The following is an 18314-nucleotide window of genomic DNA, read 5'->3' as shown; positions in this document are numbered from 1 at the left end:
TCTTTGATGATTAAAAAAATGTTTATAAGTTAAAATGCATATCTAAACCTTACAAATAGAATATCATCAAATATGTCTTGTATATGGTACAGAAAAGGCCAAAAAGAGGCAGTGAAGCAGACGAATCAAGTATGTTTGTCCCTATTATTCCCTTTTTTAAATATACTTTTTCAGTATTAACATCCATTAATATAGCTAAAATGGATAACATTAGTTAACCATTATTGTAACGTATTTGCGATGGTTCAATTAACTATATGTATATTTATATTTAGAAGACGAAATTATTCTGTTCATTAGCCAAACAAAGGGCAGATCAACTAGAGCTTTGCATAATGCAGAGTGTTTAAACCTTTACTGCATGTCAAGATATGAGAATTTTGTTTTCCTTTACATTTTCTTCAATAAACTCACCATAGATACCAGTATTGAAATTTTGTATTTACGCCAATAAATTTACAAAAAAGAGCATTCAATTCCTAAAAACATGCGTTTCGTCTACATAAGACTTACCAGTGATGCTCATATCATCATAGTTTAAAATTCATACAACTTATTGCAAATAAATTGAATCTTCTTTGAATTAGCCAAAAAAACACCACTCAGTAATTCATCGGTTTGCATATATCGATACACCCTTTCTGGTTTGCCTGCATACTTCAACTAAGAGTACCTTATTACATTGTTTTTGTAAAAATAGTGAAATTTTGGTGACAAGTCATTATCATGATTATTGAGATATCAATGTATGTTCATTAATAGTTTTATATTTGACGTTTCCTTCAAAATTAACTTCTTTTACTGAATTTCATACGGCTGTATCCTTTAAAAGTAATTTGATATCATATTAAAAACCTATTCATAGAGGTTTTTTTATATCCTTTATTTGCCTGAAATTAAACCTAATTTCTCAAAAAAGACAAGTTAGACTGATAAATTGGTTTTAATAAAAGTTCAACTGACATTATGTTCTTATTCGAGCATAAATTATTTAGTCAATTAACTCAACACATATGTATACTAAAGGAATGTGCTCTCCATGTGAGTAGCACACTTTTATACTTTATTCATTCTCAAACATCAAAACCATTTATCAAAATATTCTTTTAAATGTTCTACATCTATAATAACTAATCCCAGACAAATATTTCACACAAATTTCACCAATACACAGTCCGTATCGGAACTCCATCCAAAGCAATTCAAAATCTACGACAATCTACAAAACACAATACATACATTATTATTACAAATTATCATGTTAAATCATTAAACTGAATTACTAAAATCTATCAAATTGGTGGGGTGGGTATATGTATAACGAAAAAAAAAGTATGCTATTCAGAAAGGCAAAACATCGAATAACTTGTTATCGAAATATCTGTTATTTATAATACAATTCTGCACGAGAGTCACGATCCTACCCTCATGTATACTGGTAGGATACCATTTCGATATACTATAGCCAATCAAATCATACAATAGCAAACCAGGTATGCAACCATGTGCTCGTCAACGCGTGTTGAACATAAACAAACACAGACATGTGCTTCCGATACTATTAATAAATATGTGTCAGATGACATTTATTTGAGGTGGAGGAACAACACATAGTTTTTCTTTACCATGTATATCATCAATTGCAACCTCATGTCTTTTTTGTAATAAAAACTCGAGTGTGAGGTATAGCTGCACGCTACGAGATTAATATCAACTCAGAATAATAGTTTCATTTTGTAACCTATTTATAAAATAGGCTAAGAATAGATGAAAGGGTTTTTGGTTGCTCTGTTTTTAGTTTTCTATGTAGTGTATTATGCATATGTTTGTCTTCTCATCGTATTTCGGGTTTTTTTTCTTTTTGCCATTGCTTTGTCTTTTACTTCAACTTGTTGATGAGCTTTTCATTCTTTGAACATGTGTCGTAATTTATAAGCCTTGTATCTTTGATGATTAAAAAAATGTTTATAAGTTAAAATGCATATCTAAACCTTACAAATAGAATATCATCAAATATGTCTTGTATATGGTACAGAAAAGGCCAAAAAGAGGCAGTGAAGCAGACGAATCAAGTATGTTTGTCCCTATTATTCCCTTTTTTAAATATACTTTTTCAGTATTAACATCCATTAATATAGCTAAAATGGATAACATTAGTTAACCATTATTGTAACGTATTTGCGATGGTTCAATTAACTATATGTATATTTATATTTAGAAGACGAAATTATTCTGTTCATTAGCCAAACAAAGGGCAGATCAACTAGAGCTTTGCATAATGCAGAGTGTTTAAACCTTTACTGCATGTCAAGATATGAGAATTTTGTTTTCCTTTACATTTTCTTCAATAAACTCACCATAGATACCAGTATTGAAATTTTGTATTTACGCCAGACGCGGGTTTTGTCTACAAAAGACTCATTAGTGACGCTCGAATAAAAAAAATGTTAAAAAGACAAAATAAAGTACGAAGTTGAAGAGCATTGAGGACCAAATATCCTAAACGTTTTACCAAATACAGCTTAGTATTTAAAAGATTTCAACTTTTGTTGACAGTTAATTTATAATTATGAATATATCAATGATAACTCAAGTCAACACAGCAGTGCTGACTACTGGGCTGTTGATAATAAATGACATAGAATGTCGAACTAGAAATTTAATTTTGTTATGTATTAAATAAAGTACAAATGAAACATAGAATTTTCCTCTAATCGTTCTAAATAATTATATAAAGATATCATGTTGCAAAAAGTTAAAAAAAAAAAAAGTTATAATCTCCTGGAAATATCAGTTGTATTTCATTCGTTTTCCTTATATAAATAGTACGTGATATTTACATAAGATTAACATTTTATTTACACAAGCAAACATACTTTATATTTTGCCGAAAAGTTATGTTTTCCGCTTTGATTGTACATTAAGTCATGTTCACTTTTATTGCTTCGTTCTATATAATAGGAATGTTTTGAAATCTGCGATTTGAGTAAATGCGGATCTGTTATTTTGAATTTGTGATTTTGTTATTCGATAACTGACTTTCCTTTTTGAATTTACCTTGGAGTTCGGTATTTTTGTTATCTTGCTTTTTTAGTACACACTTATTAAAGAAATACGTTGATTGTATTTTTCTCTTACATTGTGGGCAAATATTATATCTTCGATTATCTTACTTGCTAGCAGAACCGTGAAGTCGTTATAAAGTTAGGTAAACTACTCTCCTTTAAGAGTAGACAAATCCGACAGATAACCAATTTACATATCTTAAGGACTAGGCTACTTCCAAAGGAGGAAAGTATCCCTTACTTAAAATTGACTTCACGGTTCAGCTAGTTATCAAGCTAACCAAAGATATTCAAAATATTATAAATGTATAGATATAAACTCATCATTTATGTCAGGTTTTAAATTTTGATTCCCAATGCCTTTCAACTTCGTCCGTCATTTTGCCTTAAACCACATTGTGCGCATGAAGCTGTACGTCCTATGATTTTTTCCCATTAGATTTCATAGTCTTTGTCTCTGAAAAAGGATATTTTTTGCATCTTTGCAAACCTAAATAAGTCCATTAAGTATTAATTGAAGAGCCCACAAAAGCTTGTTCAAAATAGTTAATATCAAGCGGTCTTTTGTCATTGGTCATTGGTCTTCAAAATATAACTAAGGATCCTCAGTGACCAATGATCTAAGTATATAGTTACTACTGGAATCACTAGCCAGCCAACACTGAGGTTGAGAGTTCGAAAAAAGTAAAATCACAAAAGTACTGAACTCCAAGGAAAATTCAAAAGGGGAAGTCCACAACCACAACCACGCTCGTGCAGGTGCACTTCACTCCAATCTTAATTGTCTAGGATTTTCAATGGAAGTTGTTTACTCCAGGCACTCCAGCTTTCTCCACCTATACTATCTGGCTGTCATGAAATAGATCAAAAGCCTGTACCAAGTCAGAAATATGACAGCTGTTATCTATTCGCTTGATGTGTTTGAGCTTTTGATTTTGCCATTTTATTAGGGACTTTCCGTTTTGAATTTTCCACGGTGATCTTACTTTTTGCATATAATTGCTTACATCGAGTTCATTTAAATTTGGTGGATAGTTGTCTCATTGGTAAGAATACCACATCTCACTATTTATTCAAGGAATGAACAGTCAACATATTAATAAAACGTTAAGATAAAACAATAGAAATCAATATAAACTAAATCTTGAAGTTTCAGGAATGTGTGCGAGTTCTGTACGTGTTGTGAGTCCGACTCTTCCAGCAAGTACGTCTAACTATCTACACATTTTGCCCATGTTTTTTGTCAAAACTGTTAGTGCGTGTTAGGATTTTGTCATTGATGAAAACAATACATCTTTTTATCAATTTCAACAATATATTTATTTATAAATTTCAGTAACTTAAAGTTCAACAAAAAAGTTGAGTGTAATAATTGAGCACGACAACAAATTGGTTACCCAGTAGAAATGTCCCATTGAAACAAAGTTTCTTTTGAATATCCATATTGATAATTTGTTAAGTTGAGGGTTATATTATTCAGTTTGTATATGTCATTATAATACCATTTGAAATGGGTGGATTATCAATCCCATATTGATATCCTATTTTCCAACTTAATGATAAAAAGTCCTCAATCAAACAAAACCAGAAAATACCCAATCCATATAATCATACTGAATTGGTACAACTAGACTGTCCTTTTAAATCGAAATATTTATTTTAAAATATTGTTTACAACTTCTTGTTTCTATTTCCTTGGTTAAATATATACATATGTCCTATTAGTCTTCATCATTCGCACTTACAAGGGGTATAACAGATCGCAAGATTAAAATATTTTCACACTGAAAAGCGTACATTTTGAAATTTAACACTTTCTTTTCAATTTTGATTTTTAATTGATGGAAAATTTTTAAAAATCACGTATAATTGTTAAGATATGTGAGTACACATTTGACAAAATATGCAAATCTAAAGATTTGGATGAATGGATAAAAAAAAGTAAATTTAAAAAGTGTTTTTTTCTTCATTTTTAAGAAAAATATAAAGCTTATCACTCGGATTATCATAATGACTTAAAGATCTGAGTATTATAGCAACCCGCACATTATGTTATGTTTCCGTGTGCTCACTCCTACATATTTTGCATATGTTAGTGCACTCGTATTTACATAACCTATATATGAATAGGAAATTGCTAGTCTTATTCTATTCATTAAAATTTCTGTAAATCATTTTTATTCTTTCAATATCTTCAGGTCATAATATATAGTATAGAAATGTTCAAAGATTAAAGGTAAGTTACTATTATTTAATTTATGCCACTGAATTTGAGACCACCGCGGATTCATTGGGGACACACTTATATATATAAAAAATATGTTGTGTACATTAATGATATGCTTACACAGTTTAATGCCACTCTACAAGAATTGATATTCAAAATATTTAGTGTCGTTCAGAAGTTATAAAAGATTTTGTTTTCTAAATATGTCATATCAAAGTCATCCATAATACTTAGATTTGTTCGAAACATTAACTTACTAAGGAAATTCTACCCAAGGAATAATTTGTTATGATAACTAGTGAGTTTTTGCATTAAACGAAAAGCCCGTCTCCCGAACATTTTCACACAGATACTGGCATCTGTTACACTAATTAATTAAATAAATATTAAGTTCCTTTGTGATTTTTTAAAATTTCATCATGAACATATCACGTTTTTCAGTTGTCGTCCAAAAGCTACGGGACTTAAAACAGTCAGATTGAAGAAATGTTTACGGGTGTTGACATGAATATCAATTATTTGGTCATTTTTATAAATTTCCTGTTTACAGAACTTTGAATTTTTTGAAAAACTAAGGATTTTCATATCCCAGGCATAGATTACCTTAGCCGTATTTGGCACAACTTTTGGGAATTTTGGATCCTCAATGCTCTTTAACTTTGTATTTGTTTGGCTTTATAACTATTTTGATATGCGCGTCACTGATAAGTCTTATGTAGACGAAACGCGCGTCTGGCGTACTAAATTATAATCCTGGTACCTGTGATAACGAATTATGAGTAATCTTGTACAGATTGAATTGAAACTTAATTTCAATCCTGTATATGGTAAGAGGTAACATGGATTCATTTTGTTATTTAGTTTGTAAAAAAAAACATCCTTTTTTGTCTCTCAGTAACGGAACGATAACCAAAAGTTTCGAGGTAGGGTTCTTGGATCATTTACTTCAACAATATATATTTGTTCGTTGAATTGGTGAAAGTACGCTCCATTTCTGTTTTGAAAATTATCTGATACACGTATGTCATACCATGTATGTTATTGGTCTATTGAAGTCACATGAGATGCAATTTGTCTAACGTTTTTCTGTTTAATTTAAGGCAGTTTATTTTACGCCTAATGATTCACAAATGCAAGTTTTTTTTCTCCTGCAATTTTATGGAATTTTATTGAATACTTCTACAATATTCTAATTATTCTTTGTCAATATTAAGATTATAATACGGACGTATTTAACGACCTGGTTAGTGATATGTTGTTCGTTAAAACGAATCAAACCCGGTTTTACTTCTCTTATAACTCTTATTCAACACGAATGCCTTCATCAATATAATTTTAAATGATTATGCCATTTTCTTTCATAGTCATGATATGTATTTCTTAATATCGAAATTATCATGCGGCCAAGTAATCCTGCTCAGTCTTCTGTGTTGTAGTGTGGTGGGTTTTTTTAGTATTTTTTTTAATTTTTATAACAATTACTTCTACTGTACTGCAATCATAGGCACCATAAGGTAGTAAAAAATTCCTGATCGCTCAGTTTGATTTAGCTATGTAATCATGCATCCGAACTATTTCGTTTTCCGTGTAGGTAATGTGTGGTGGTTTATTTTTTTAATAGTTTCCTGAACCATTTCGTTTTCCGCATAGATATATTTAGCGCAATGTATTTATACTATTCATATTTTCCAATATGCTCCATAGGAACAATTTCATAGGGTTGTAAAAGTGTTGACCGACCTTACAAATTGTACTTCGGTCAACGATTTTACACCCCAATGAAATTACGAAAAGCAGCATATAATTCTTAAATATAGTCAACGACACCAAATGATCAATTTTCGGTTTGCGTACACCATTTCGAGGTTCACACTATTCGATCGGTGAACTTGTGCGTTTTTCGCGATTTGGTAAGAATTAAATAATCTGAATATCTAGGATTCAGAATATAAATGTCTGTTCAATAATTGGTATACGATGTCGCGATTATTTTCTTACAAAAATCACCTTCTCATTTTCAAAGTAATATATATGGCTTTATTATATGTAATATTTTATCAAAGTTAAAGAAAACATTTAAGTTAACTTCTTATTAACTCATTAGAATGAACATGAGATTAGTATTGTTACAAAATGTTTATTATTTGATGCGAAATTTCAAGATAAACATTTCAGAAATTATGTGTTCATTATGCTTGTACAATTTGCCTCTGAGTAAAAAAAAGTTGTTGGGTTACATCTGTCATTGATATGGTTATACTTATAAATTTACTGTTTACAATTTTTTTTTTTTTTTTTAAATACTAAGGTTTTCTACCTCAGGTATAGATTACCTTAGCTGTATTTGTCCAAACTTTAAGGAATTTTTGTCCTCAATGCTCTTCAACTTCGTACTTTATTTGGCCTTTTTAACTTTTTTGGATTCGAGCGTGACTGATGAGTCTTTTGAAGACGAATCGCACGTCTGGCGTATGTACTAAATTTAGTCCTGGTATCTATGATGAGTTTATCTACAATATTTCATGGTAGCAACAAGATGTTCATGGTTGTTTTGTTTTTTTATTTCAAAAACATTGATTTTGTTGTACAATCTCAATAAAAAATGTATAAACGGATGCCACTGCTGATGGAGTTTTAATTCCCCGAAGGTATCACCAGCCATATAGTCAGCCCTTTTGTGCAGACATGAATTATCATTGATATGGACATATCTATAAATCAACTGTTTACAAAACTTTTGAATTTTTGAAATACTAAGGGTTTTTTACCTCAGGAGAATAGATAACCTTAGCTGTATTTGACTAAACTTTTAGGAATTTTGGTCCTCAATGCTCTTCAACGTCGTACTTTGTTTGATCTTTTAAACTTTTTTGGATTCAGGCGTCACTGATGAGTCTTTTGTAGACGAAACGCGCGTCTAGCGTAAACAAAAAATTTAATCCTGGTATCAATGATGAGTTTATTGGAATGTTTATTGAATAATGTTAGTGATAAGCTTTCTTGTAAATGAAAGATCAGAAAGTGATAAAATAAAAACATTCCTTAAATTGCGTGTGTTCTTGTAACTTATTGGATATGAAACATTTTGAGTCAATTTGCATTGTCATTGTCCGGTGGAACTTTTCTTGTACATGCCAGTGAACATTCGTTGAAATACACATTTATAATTAAGACTAATGTATATATTTAGGCCTGTATATAGATTTTTAAAAAATTACAATATCATTTTTTGATAGTGTGTACAACAGTTGATTGACTTGTTGTAGAATACGAGATGACCTTCTACTAAATTAAGGTATTTAATGTATAAAGTTTTGGCAACCTTACCAGAAATTGGGAATTACTGGGTTTGCTTTCAGATTTAAATGGATTGAAAATTTCGTGGCGGATAATATATATAATATCTCAAAAAGTAAAAATATAAAAATTTAAATAAATTAAAGTAAGGTACATTACGTTTGATTATACAGGGGTAAGATAATCACTATGTTAATATATTTCAAAAATAGATTGACAAATTGAAAGTAGAGTACATTAGTTGTGTAATCAACTGTTATATAATAAACCGCTTGCATCGATATACCTCACACTCTTATAGTAAATTTTATAAATGTGATAACACAAACAAATATCGAAAAAGATTGTTTTGATGTTTGACATATTTTAATAACGGAAGAAGGACATATACAGGTTAACGTACAGTGTATCGTTTATCAAGATAACATCTGAACCGGGTATATACAACACGATGGTTTACCATTTATAGGATACAAGAAATTTTAAGATATAAATGGTGTATTTATCGTCCTATAGATGACGAATGAGAGAGAAAACCTCATTAAGCCGCATGCCTAGCCAGTTATACACACTTCTTGTATATATAACATCTTTATTGGTTGTTTGAAGGAATCTTGTAACGTATCGGAAACTTTCCGCAAAGGCTATCATAACTTTGTCGTGAATAAAAAGGGTGTATGACGGCCAAACTGAAGTGTACAAATAAGGTATGTTAAATTGTTCTGTTCCTATATACCTAATCCTTTCTGGAGAAAAAAAATCAGCACTGATATTTAGTATTATACACAAACACCCCCTCCCATAACTCCCCATGAAAAATTTAACTTTAAGTGGGACGCTATTGTAGATGATAATTATTTGTATTTCCCGCGGAAAAATGACGTATACTTTTATTCTGTCCATCAGTCCCAGATAAGCGTGTGATGTGCACATTTAAATCACGTGGATCAGATCTAAAACTTTTATATTTTCATCGGATATCAGTATTTGTACTTGATGTAATATGTCTATTATCAGAATTTTTAATTTCTTTAAAGTTGCAGTATTATTATAATTCTTTATTTGCAAAACAGACAAAAAACAATTTTGGTTACGGTAAATACATTGACAAAACAAACATAATCAAACATAATGAAAACTCGACAATATTATAAAAGATATATGATAAAAACATTAAAAAGACAGGATGTCGAAATTGTGGTTTATGTGTGTTTAGATAAGAAGTAGAAATGAAACCAAAAAAAAGGAATTTTCTTCTTGTCATTCTGAAATATTTAAGGACCTCATGTTGAAAAAGGTCAAGAAGACATAACCGATATGAAAATCAAGCGTCTTTCTTCCGTGTTTATATTTCATTTTCCTCATATTTAAAGTGTAATCTACATAGATTTATCCTATACAAACAATAATATCATACGTATCGGTTTCCGCATCGAAAGTGCGAGTTTGAACTTGTACTTCAAGTCACATAATTTATATGTGGGCTGTAAAATCAGGGAACAGCGAATGTTTTGACGAATTTGGTAGAAATAATAACCCATGGAGAGAGACGTGACATTGCAATATGAGACAACTATCCACCATTGTCCCAATAACATGGATATGAGTATCATTAAAACATGCTTAATGATTCAAACGTGAGAAACCCAACGGTCAGATTTAGACATACACATATAGAGTGTTTCGTTGTTAAACATGTTCGTGAGCGCACAAAATAGCCTGAACTCGACATATTTTCTGTGTGTGAAAATAAACTAATAAAAAGACAGAATGCATTGTCATTATTAACTGAAAGCTAGTGCAAAATCTACATCTGATAAATAAATCAGGACTAAATTATCTATGATCTATGAGTTTGGCTGTCCCTCTGGTATCTTTCGCGCTTCTTTTATCAATCAGTCCACTATTCAAAACACACTATTGACTACATGATAGTAATGAAAATGGTAATAGTGGTATATAATAAAATAATATATATTTTACGATGCTCAATTAAATCTTCAAGTTATGTGTTAACTTAAGGAGGGTCTACAACACTGGTTTATCTAACGATTCCATATTTATGATTTAAGTAAGGATTGGACACGGAGCCCAGCACCCTCGATGTCACCAAATACATATACAATATATAGAAATAAATATTGTTGTTTGTGATCCTGAACAACACTTAACTTGTTCTCCATCATTTCCACATTAGGATCAACAGTAATTACTAAGATACCGGTATCACTGCCACGGCTGTTGCAGGAACTTTTTTGTCCGTCTTTCTAATAAAAATCAACAACAATCTCTTATTTTTTTTTCAATTTGTAGGGCTAGTGGAGAAACGGTTAAGATATTTACTGACCCATTACTTGTCCAAATGACCAAATTATGTTTATAATAATATATATGGCTTTTGGCTTTGACATGAAAATCTCTTGCGATGCTAAATCGGGTAATTTTGCTTCTTTAAAAATTTACTTTTTCATATCAAAACAAGTTTTAGTTCACCTAGCCCGAAGGGCCAAGTGAGCTTTTCTCATCACTTGGCGTCCGGCGTCCGGTGTCGTCCGGTGTCCGTGGTCCGTCGTCCTTTAACCGAGTGAACTTTTAAAACAATCTTCTCCTCTGAAACTAATAGGCCAAATTAAATCAAACTGTGCGACAATCATCATTGAGGTATCTAGTTTCAAGATGTGTCCGGTGACCCGGCCAGCCAACCAAGATGGCCGCCATAACTAAAAATAGAACATAGGAGTAAAATGTAGATTTTGGCTTATATCTCTGAAATCAAAGCATTAAGAGCTGATATGACATGGGGGGAAATTATCAGGTCAAGATCTATATGCTCTGAAATTTTCAGATGAATCGGAGAACCAGTTGTTGGGTTGCTGTCCCTAAATATGTAATTTTTAGAAGATTTTGCAGCTTTTGGTTATTATCTTGAATATTCTTATAGATAGATATATATAAACTGTAAATAGCAATAATGTACATTAAAGTAAGGGCTACAAATAAGTCAACATGACCAAAGTGGTCAATTGACCCCATAAGTAGTTATTGCCCTTTATAGTCAATGTTTTACAATTTAAATAAATTTTGTATTTTTTGTAAAATTTTACAAAAAATTTTCCACTGTCACATTCTGGGCCAATTTCATTATAGATAGAGATAATTGTAAGCAGCAAGAGTGTTCAGTAAATTAAGATCTACCAACACATCACCAACACCAAAACACAATTATGTCATGAATCCATCTGTGTCCTTTGTTTAATATGCATATAAACCAAGGTGAGCGATCATATATACAATGTTGACAAGTTTCTTTCGATTTTGCAAGCTTTTATCAGAATTGAATAAAACAAAAAACCGACTACTAAGGCATTATCAGAATTATAATGAAAATGATATTTTATAAAAAATAATTTGCAGATCTTTTAAAGCCTTAAGATTTTGTTCAACAATAGCAGATTAATTCCTTGATACCTCTCCTTATTTTATATTAAACGCGTAAAACAATACTTTAATAATCATATAACTGCATTCGTGTTTTCTATTTGAAGGCCAAGTTTGTGAGTTTTAACCCCGAACGTGGTCGATCTTTGTATGCCAAGAATCCTTGTAACCACTATTTGAGGTGTCCGTAAGTGCCCTGTTGCAAGACAAACTTTCTGTCCCTATCCAATTAACCTTACTCCCCAGTGGCAGTCCAAATTTCCCCGACCCCTTTTCCCGGACGGCTTCTATTACAAGACATACCTTCATATATACTGTTAATTTGTTCTCGTGTGACCATGTATGAAATACATGACATTGGACATTAATTATCAAAATTTAATCCCCGTTCGGGTCATGTTCATTTGGCTCCAATCTTACTAGTAATTAACTAGAATTGTTTATTTTCCGCCCGAAGCTCTCCGGCACTCCGGCTACCCGTTGACACCAACAAAAACTGACAACCACGATATAGCTTGTTGTGTAGAAAGTGGCTTTAAACACCTACAATTTATCAATCAATATCTTTTCTAAAAATACTAGCTACCATACATTTTCTTATCTATACATTTTGGAACTTTTCTTAACCTAGTACGCTCATCAGATATATTTAGACGTGAAAAATTTAAATGTATAGATTTTCACAGTTTGTAAAACAACTATTGAAGTAGCTTTTTTGAATGAAAAGATCCATATATATAATAATAACATACTTTTTTTTATTCCATTGCATGCAGAAGACAAAATAAAAAAACTTCCAGATATATTGTTTTATCGAAGTTGTTTACGTTTTGGCCGAAAATATAAAACAGTACTTCAGATTAACTTAGTTTTGTTTCGTTTGTCTAAAGTTTTTGGCAACTATATGTACAATTTTTTGGAAATCGAAAATCCATGATAGCCTGGTTTCCCGGATCATTTCGGAGTTAAATACTAGTATAGGTCATATTTATAAACCACCGTTAAAGGAATATAATTGTGTGGTTATCGGTGAGTTTTAAAAAATAAATAATTAAAAAAACAAAACAATTATTAATATAATAAATTGTTTGTCGCAACCTATGATATAATTAATTTTAACAGATATCCATAAAACTGTATTAGACTGTTTCTCCTGTCTAGATAAATGTTCATATAACAAATTTTAAATATCAGAAGGTGATTATGAATAGCTCTGGAAACAAGGATTTGTATAGAAATGTACAAATGACCACAAATCCTTATTAGAACCCACTCTAAAATTATTTTGAAATGATAGCTGTCGCACTGTTCCACAGAAAACAATCAATACTTCAAAGCAGGGACCGAAGTTCATAAACTTGCCAGGAAATCAATCCGTTTGGTCGACTTCGATTTTATTAACTCGGGTTGCTCTTGAAAGTAGAATTTAAATCGAACGGTCTCGGTATAACATCAGCAGTTAAATCTTTTGACAATACTGAGTACTACTTATCTCGTGGACAGGTTTAGTCTAGTAGAGTAGAATAACAAGTTGGAAAAACAAGTGAAGTAGTCATGAAAAACTGAGAGAGAAAAAAAATAAGCTACTTAATTACTTCCTAGATTGGGTAACAAATGGCGACAACTTCAAGACAAACATGATGAGCATGTTTTATCGATTTGGTACGATTTGATAGAGCAGTGGCTATTTTTCCTGCGCCAGTAAAATAGAAAATATGCCATCATTTCCCCAGCTCTTATTTTAAAAATAACTATTTTGATTAAAGCTGTCAAACGATAGAATATTTGTAAAGCAATTGCCATATTGCTTGGCATTGTCGTGGATTTTTCTCTCATAATTATGAATAGAATGGTACTTGTATTTTAAATTTGTAAAATCACTATCATTGAAACTATTGAATCTGAAATTTTGATAATTTTTGGCAGGACAAATAATCAGTGCAGCGACGGCCGGAAAATATTTCAGGAAATACGTTTTTTTTTGCCAATTTCAATTTGCCGGCGTCGACAATATCGTGCATTTGTTATTTTGTCGCATTCTTTCTTCGGCTTTGTAAATACAAGGATTCAAAAAAAAATTGTCGAATTCTTTCTTCGGCTTTGTAAATACAAGGATTAAAAAAAAAATTGTATACTTACTATACAATTTTTTTTAATCCTAGGTATCATCGTGTAATGTGTTTTCGTACTAATAACAATTTTCACTGCTTACGGTTTTTACTGTTGAGTTTTTATTTAGGTGTTTACTCAAATTTAAAAAGCATCTCCTGTAGATTGATTTTAGGTATCTAGTTTTTTATAAATAGGAGGGTAATTTTAATAATTTGCTTTTGAAAAGTAGGAAAATATAAATTATCAACACAAAGAAATCAATTTAAAGGAATTACTCGACTTGTAGGTGAATATTAGATTTAGTTTTTAACTGTCTAGTGCCTTTTCGCAGTTGAGCTCCGCAGTTATCATCAGTTTTTTTTGTTTACCAGTAACCATAGGTCGACCGCGGTGTTATACGAAGGACTTCGGGAAAGTCCGGAAGGCTGTCAGCATCTTACAACTGGTGTCCTGTTGAACTTACATTTCGAAAGTAACCAGACCTTACTTTCACTTTCATCTGGGCGTATAATCTGTCTGGCAGATTACAACTTTGTCTTGAGAGAAATCCAGTTAGTGAAGCCTTACCAACAAAGGCAAAATCATTATGATGACAAATGAAAGCCACATTTATACCATTGCAATTTATGACATGACTACAACTGATATTTTTAAGTTTATATATAGATCAATGACAATGATACATCATACACTATGATACAGACACAAGAACAACAAGATAATATTTAGCTATCATTGCACTGTCTGCAGTGGTGAGTTGGTTGCTCATTTCACACTTTCTGGTTTTGTATTTCACCTCCCCCTTTTTTTACTTCGTTTTTTTCAGAGCCTAAAAGCGATTCATGATCGCATTCTTCTAAACATCCTCAAATGAAAGATTATTTAGATAAGTGACAATTTGGAAAACATCATTTTAACTTTTCAAGCTATAAATTTGATAAACAGTAAAAAAAACTTACTGGTACATTGTTTTAATATAATATATGAAATGAAATAATAATTATATTACATCTATGTGAAAATTAATGATCAAAGGTAGTCTGGTTTTTATATACAATATATCACATACATGTATTACTAGTAAAATTGAAAATGGAAATGGGGAATGTGTCAAAGAGACAACAACAATAACTGAAGGCAATCAATGCATGGGTCTTCATCACAGCGAGAAAATCTGGCACCCGGAGCAGGCTTCAACTTGCCTTTAACATGTTTAAACAAAAATGTGTACTAGTTCAGTGAAAATGGTTTCATACTGAAATCTAAAAGATATAAATGATCTAAAATTAAAAACCATACAAGACTAACAAAGTCCGGAGACTCATGATTTGGGACAGGTGCAAAATTAGAGCGGGTAATAAACAGGTTTATTGATATAATTAATATACATCTATAACATTTGTAATTTTTAATTTATCCTTTTTAAAATTGAAAAATCAAATGTTTGTGAATTCTTCAAATAAGCTTCCCTGTCATAATACATGTAAAGTGATAATAATCTAATTTTATACTACACAGTTTGCTGGGGTGAATTTAGGGTGCAGGGTGCTCCCCTTAATGCTTCATTTATGGTATCTAGAATTTTTACTGATTGTACTTCAAATACTCAAAATTTAACTTGTTTTAGGACTGGCGGCCCCATTTTTTTCAAAGTAAAGGATCAGCATCTTGTCATGACTGTACCTATAAGGTATGATGAAATGCCCAAAACACCACAAAAGATAGTTAATGCACTTTTAAAATTTGTTTCAGGAAAAAAATGACTGCCATAAAAGTATTCCTTTCTCACAGTAATGAACTTGATGATCAACAACTGGTATTTGATGAAATCCTTCCAAAATTGGAAGTTTTTAAAGACATAAGCATCCTTACCCAAGATGAATTACAACCAGGACAAATTTTTCTATCTAGTTTAACAGAATTGGTGGATAAAGTTGATAAGACACTCCTATTTATCACTAAGAATGCCATGCAAAGTAGCTGGTGCAATCTAGAATTACTAATAGGTCTAGAGAGATCCCAAAGGAAACAGCAGCTTTCTGTTGTTCTTTTACTTCATGGTATTGAAGAGAAAGATGTATGTATAAACATTTTTGTTTTTGTATTTTTAACAATTAACTCAACCCTTCATTAAAACAGAAGGAATCAAAAAAATTGTTACTCATATTACATAATTGTGTGGTACATGTACATGCATATTCTTTGTAATGTTATAAAGTCAATATTTCACCATTTTTCCAAAAAGGTAACAATATTTCTCAGTCTGAATAATCTTAAACTAATAAGATCATGGATTTTTCATAGATGAATTGTTTTAAAAAATTTGATCTGAAATATGGTCATTAATGAAGATCAAATTTGACCAATGCAATATATTTTTTTATCAAAGAGGAGAAGATTAAGATCTTGTGGTAGGCGTTATACCCATCCACACAAATATTTTTAGCATCACGAATTTTCAAGTCTTTGACCTAGATAGAACTTGACCATATGGCCTCACTCAACAGCTGCACTTGAGGCTAGCACATTACCACAAAACGAACTTTCTGTTTGGTCAGCTTGTTGTCTCTTAAACACATTCTCCATTTCCATTCTTGATTTTTATTATTCTGTATTTTGGTTATTATATAAGTTTTATAGTTTAGATGTATTTAATTTTTGTAATAGATTCCACAAATTGCAGTATTACAAGAAGCTAGAAAAATTGTGTTTACGACAGAAAATGATTCCTGGGTTACAGAGACCATCGAAAGGTTAAGGGGTATGTTGAAATAGTTTACTTAAGAACCACTAAAGACATCAGATAATACAGTTACTAACAGATGTAGACAGTTTCAGAAATAAAAAATCCAAATAAACAACACCAGGACCTTACCTTAGACTGTTTAGTTGACACAAAATTCCTCACCTTCTTTTATCATAAATGTATGACATACAAAATAAAAGGCACAATATCCAAAAGGAACATTCAAAGCTTGTTTGTCAAAGAGAAAATGAATATGTTATGACAAAAAACAAAATACAATGAATAGACAATTAAGTTCAGAAAAACATTACCTAAAAAATTATATTCAAAGCTGAAGAAATTTTCCAAAAATAAGATTGCCATTCTCTTCTACTATCCCCATGTTCATGATGTATATAATATTTGTAACGTTTCGAAGGTCACTGGATTGAGTGGGTTTTTTTCCTGTCTTTGACTATTGAAAACCACTTCTAAGTATTTCGACATAATCATTTAATTGAACTATTAAAATGTATGTTTTACAAATGCTTGTGGTTCATTTGGGTAATCAAAAAATGCCTCCTGTCTGAAATTTTATTAATCTAGGTGTATGAAAACATGCATTTTAAACTAAAACAGTATGACTTCAAACAAATTTACCACTAGCTTGAGTGGTCAAAGTTGTTCATTTGGATTTAACACTAGGCTGTCAACTCTGAGGTTATGATTTAAAACCTCACTCTTGGCAAAATGTATTTCAGCTCAGTTCCTTATTGACTAGGATTGATACTTTTCATGTCAAATATCAATAGTTCTCTCTTGGCACTCCAACTTTCACTACCAATAAAAGATGTTGGCAAGAATCTAACCAAGAGGGGTGAAAGATACCAGAGAGACAGTGTCTTTAGCTTTTTACCTTAGACATACAAGTACCAGAGAACTAATACTTTGTGTCCTTTTTACTTCAACAATATTTTCAAATGAGAAGTAAAGATAATCATAAGCTAGTACTTATTGATACTAATTTTTTTGTAAGTATTGTAAACTTATTTTGCAATTTTAGAACACGCAGCAATTAAGAAATGAGTGTATAAAAATTTTGTTTGATTTCCTATTTCAGAAAAAGAGACTATAAAACAATTGATGCCAGCGGGAAATGTAGCTCATGGTCTGGTATGGTCACATTATGCAGGGTTACTTCAATACATCCTACCAGGTATGCTTTTTTTTAATTTTAAATGAAAGTTTTAAGATAAAAGAAGATGTGTCTGAGACAAATCTCCATCCAATTCATAATTTGTTCAAGAAAAACCATTATAGGTCAAAGATATCTGTTTTTATTAGATGTTTGAGACTACAAGTGTAACTAAGTATTCACCACCCCTTAGACTGTAAGGTTGCAGAAAAAAAAATCATTCATGAAAATTCATGATAAAATAATAAGTTTGAT

The 18314-nt window shown here is 31.1% G+C and overlaps 1 protein-coding gene across 7 annotated transcripts in view; it reads left to right on the top strand.

The window, feature by feature from the left end:
* LOC134711600 (stimulator of interferon genes protein-like) overlaps nucleotides 1-18314 on the top strand; it is a 135848-nt gene that overhangs the window by 107736 nt on the left and 9798 nt on the right. The window contains exons 1-4 of one of the 7 annotated variants that reach the window (XM_063572296.1): nucleotides 5230-5301; nucleotides 15892-16216; nucleotides 16807-16900; nucleotides 17985-18080. The exons of 4 other annotated variants lie outside the window; for them this stretch is intronic. In XM_063572296.1, coding sequence (XP_063428366.1) covers nucleotides 15899-16216; nucleotides 16807-16900; nucleotides 17985-18080 — 508 coding nt within the window. In that variant the 5' untranslated portion in view covers nucleotides 5230-5301; nucleotides 15892-15898. Of the gene's footprint in view, nucleotides 1-5229; nucleotides 5302-8899; nucleotides 9297-14573; nucleotides 14892-15891; nucleotides 16217-16806; nucleotides 16901-17984; nucleotides 18081-18314 lie in introns of those variants that run through there. 2 more of the 7 variants (XM_063572294.1, XM_063572291.1) reach the window with 2 other exon arrangements.

The sequence above is a fragment of the Mytilus trossulus genome, chromosome 3 (assembly GCF_036588685.1).
Source record: "Mytilus trossulus isolate FHL-02 chromosome 3, PNRI_Mtr1.1.1.hap1, whole genome shotgun sequence".
NCBI lineage: Eukaryota > Metazoa > Mollusca > Bivalvia > Mytilida > Mytilidae > Mytilus > Mytilus trossulus.
The sequence above is the reverse complement of the archived record's forward strand: the minus strand, read 5'-3'. Positions and strand labels throughout refer to the sequence as shown.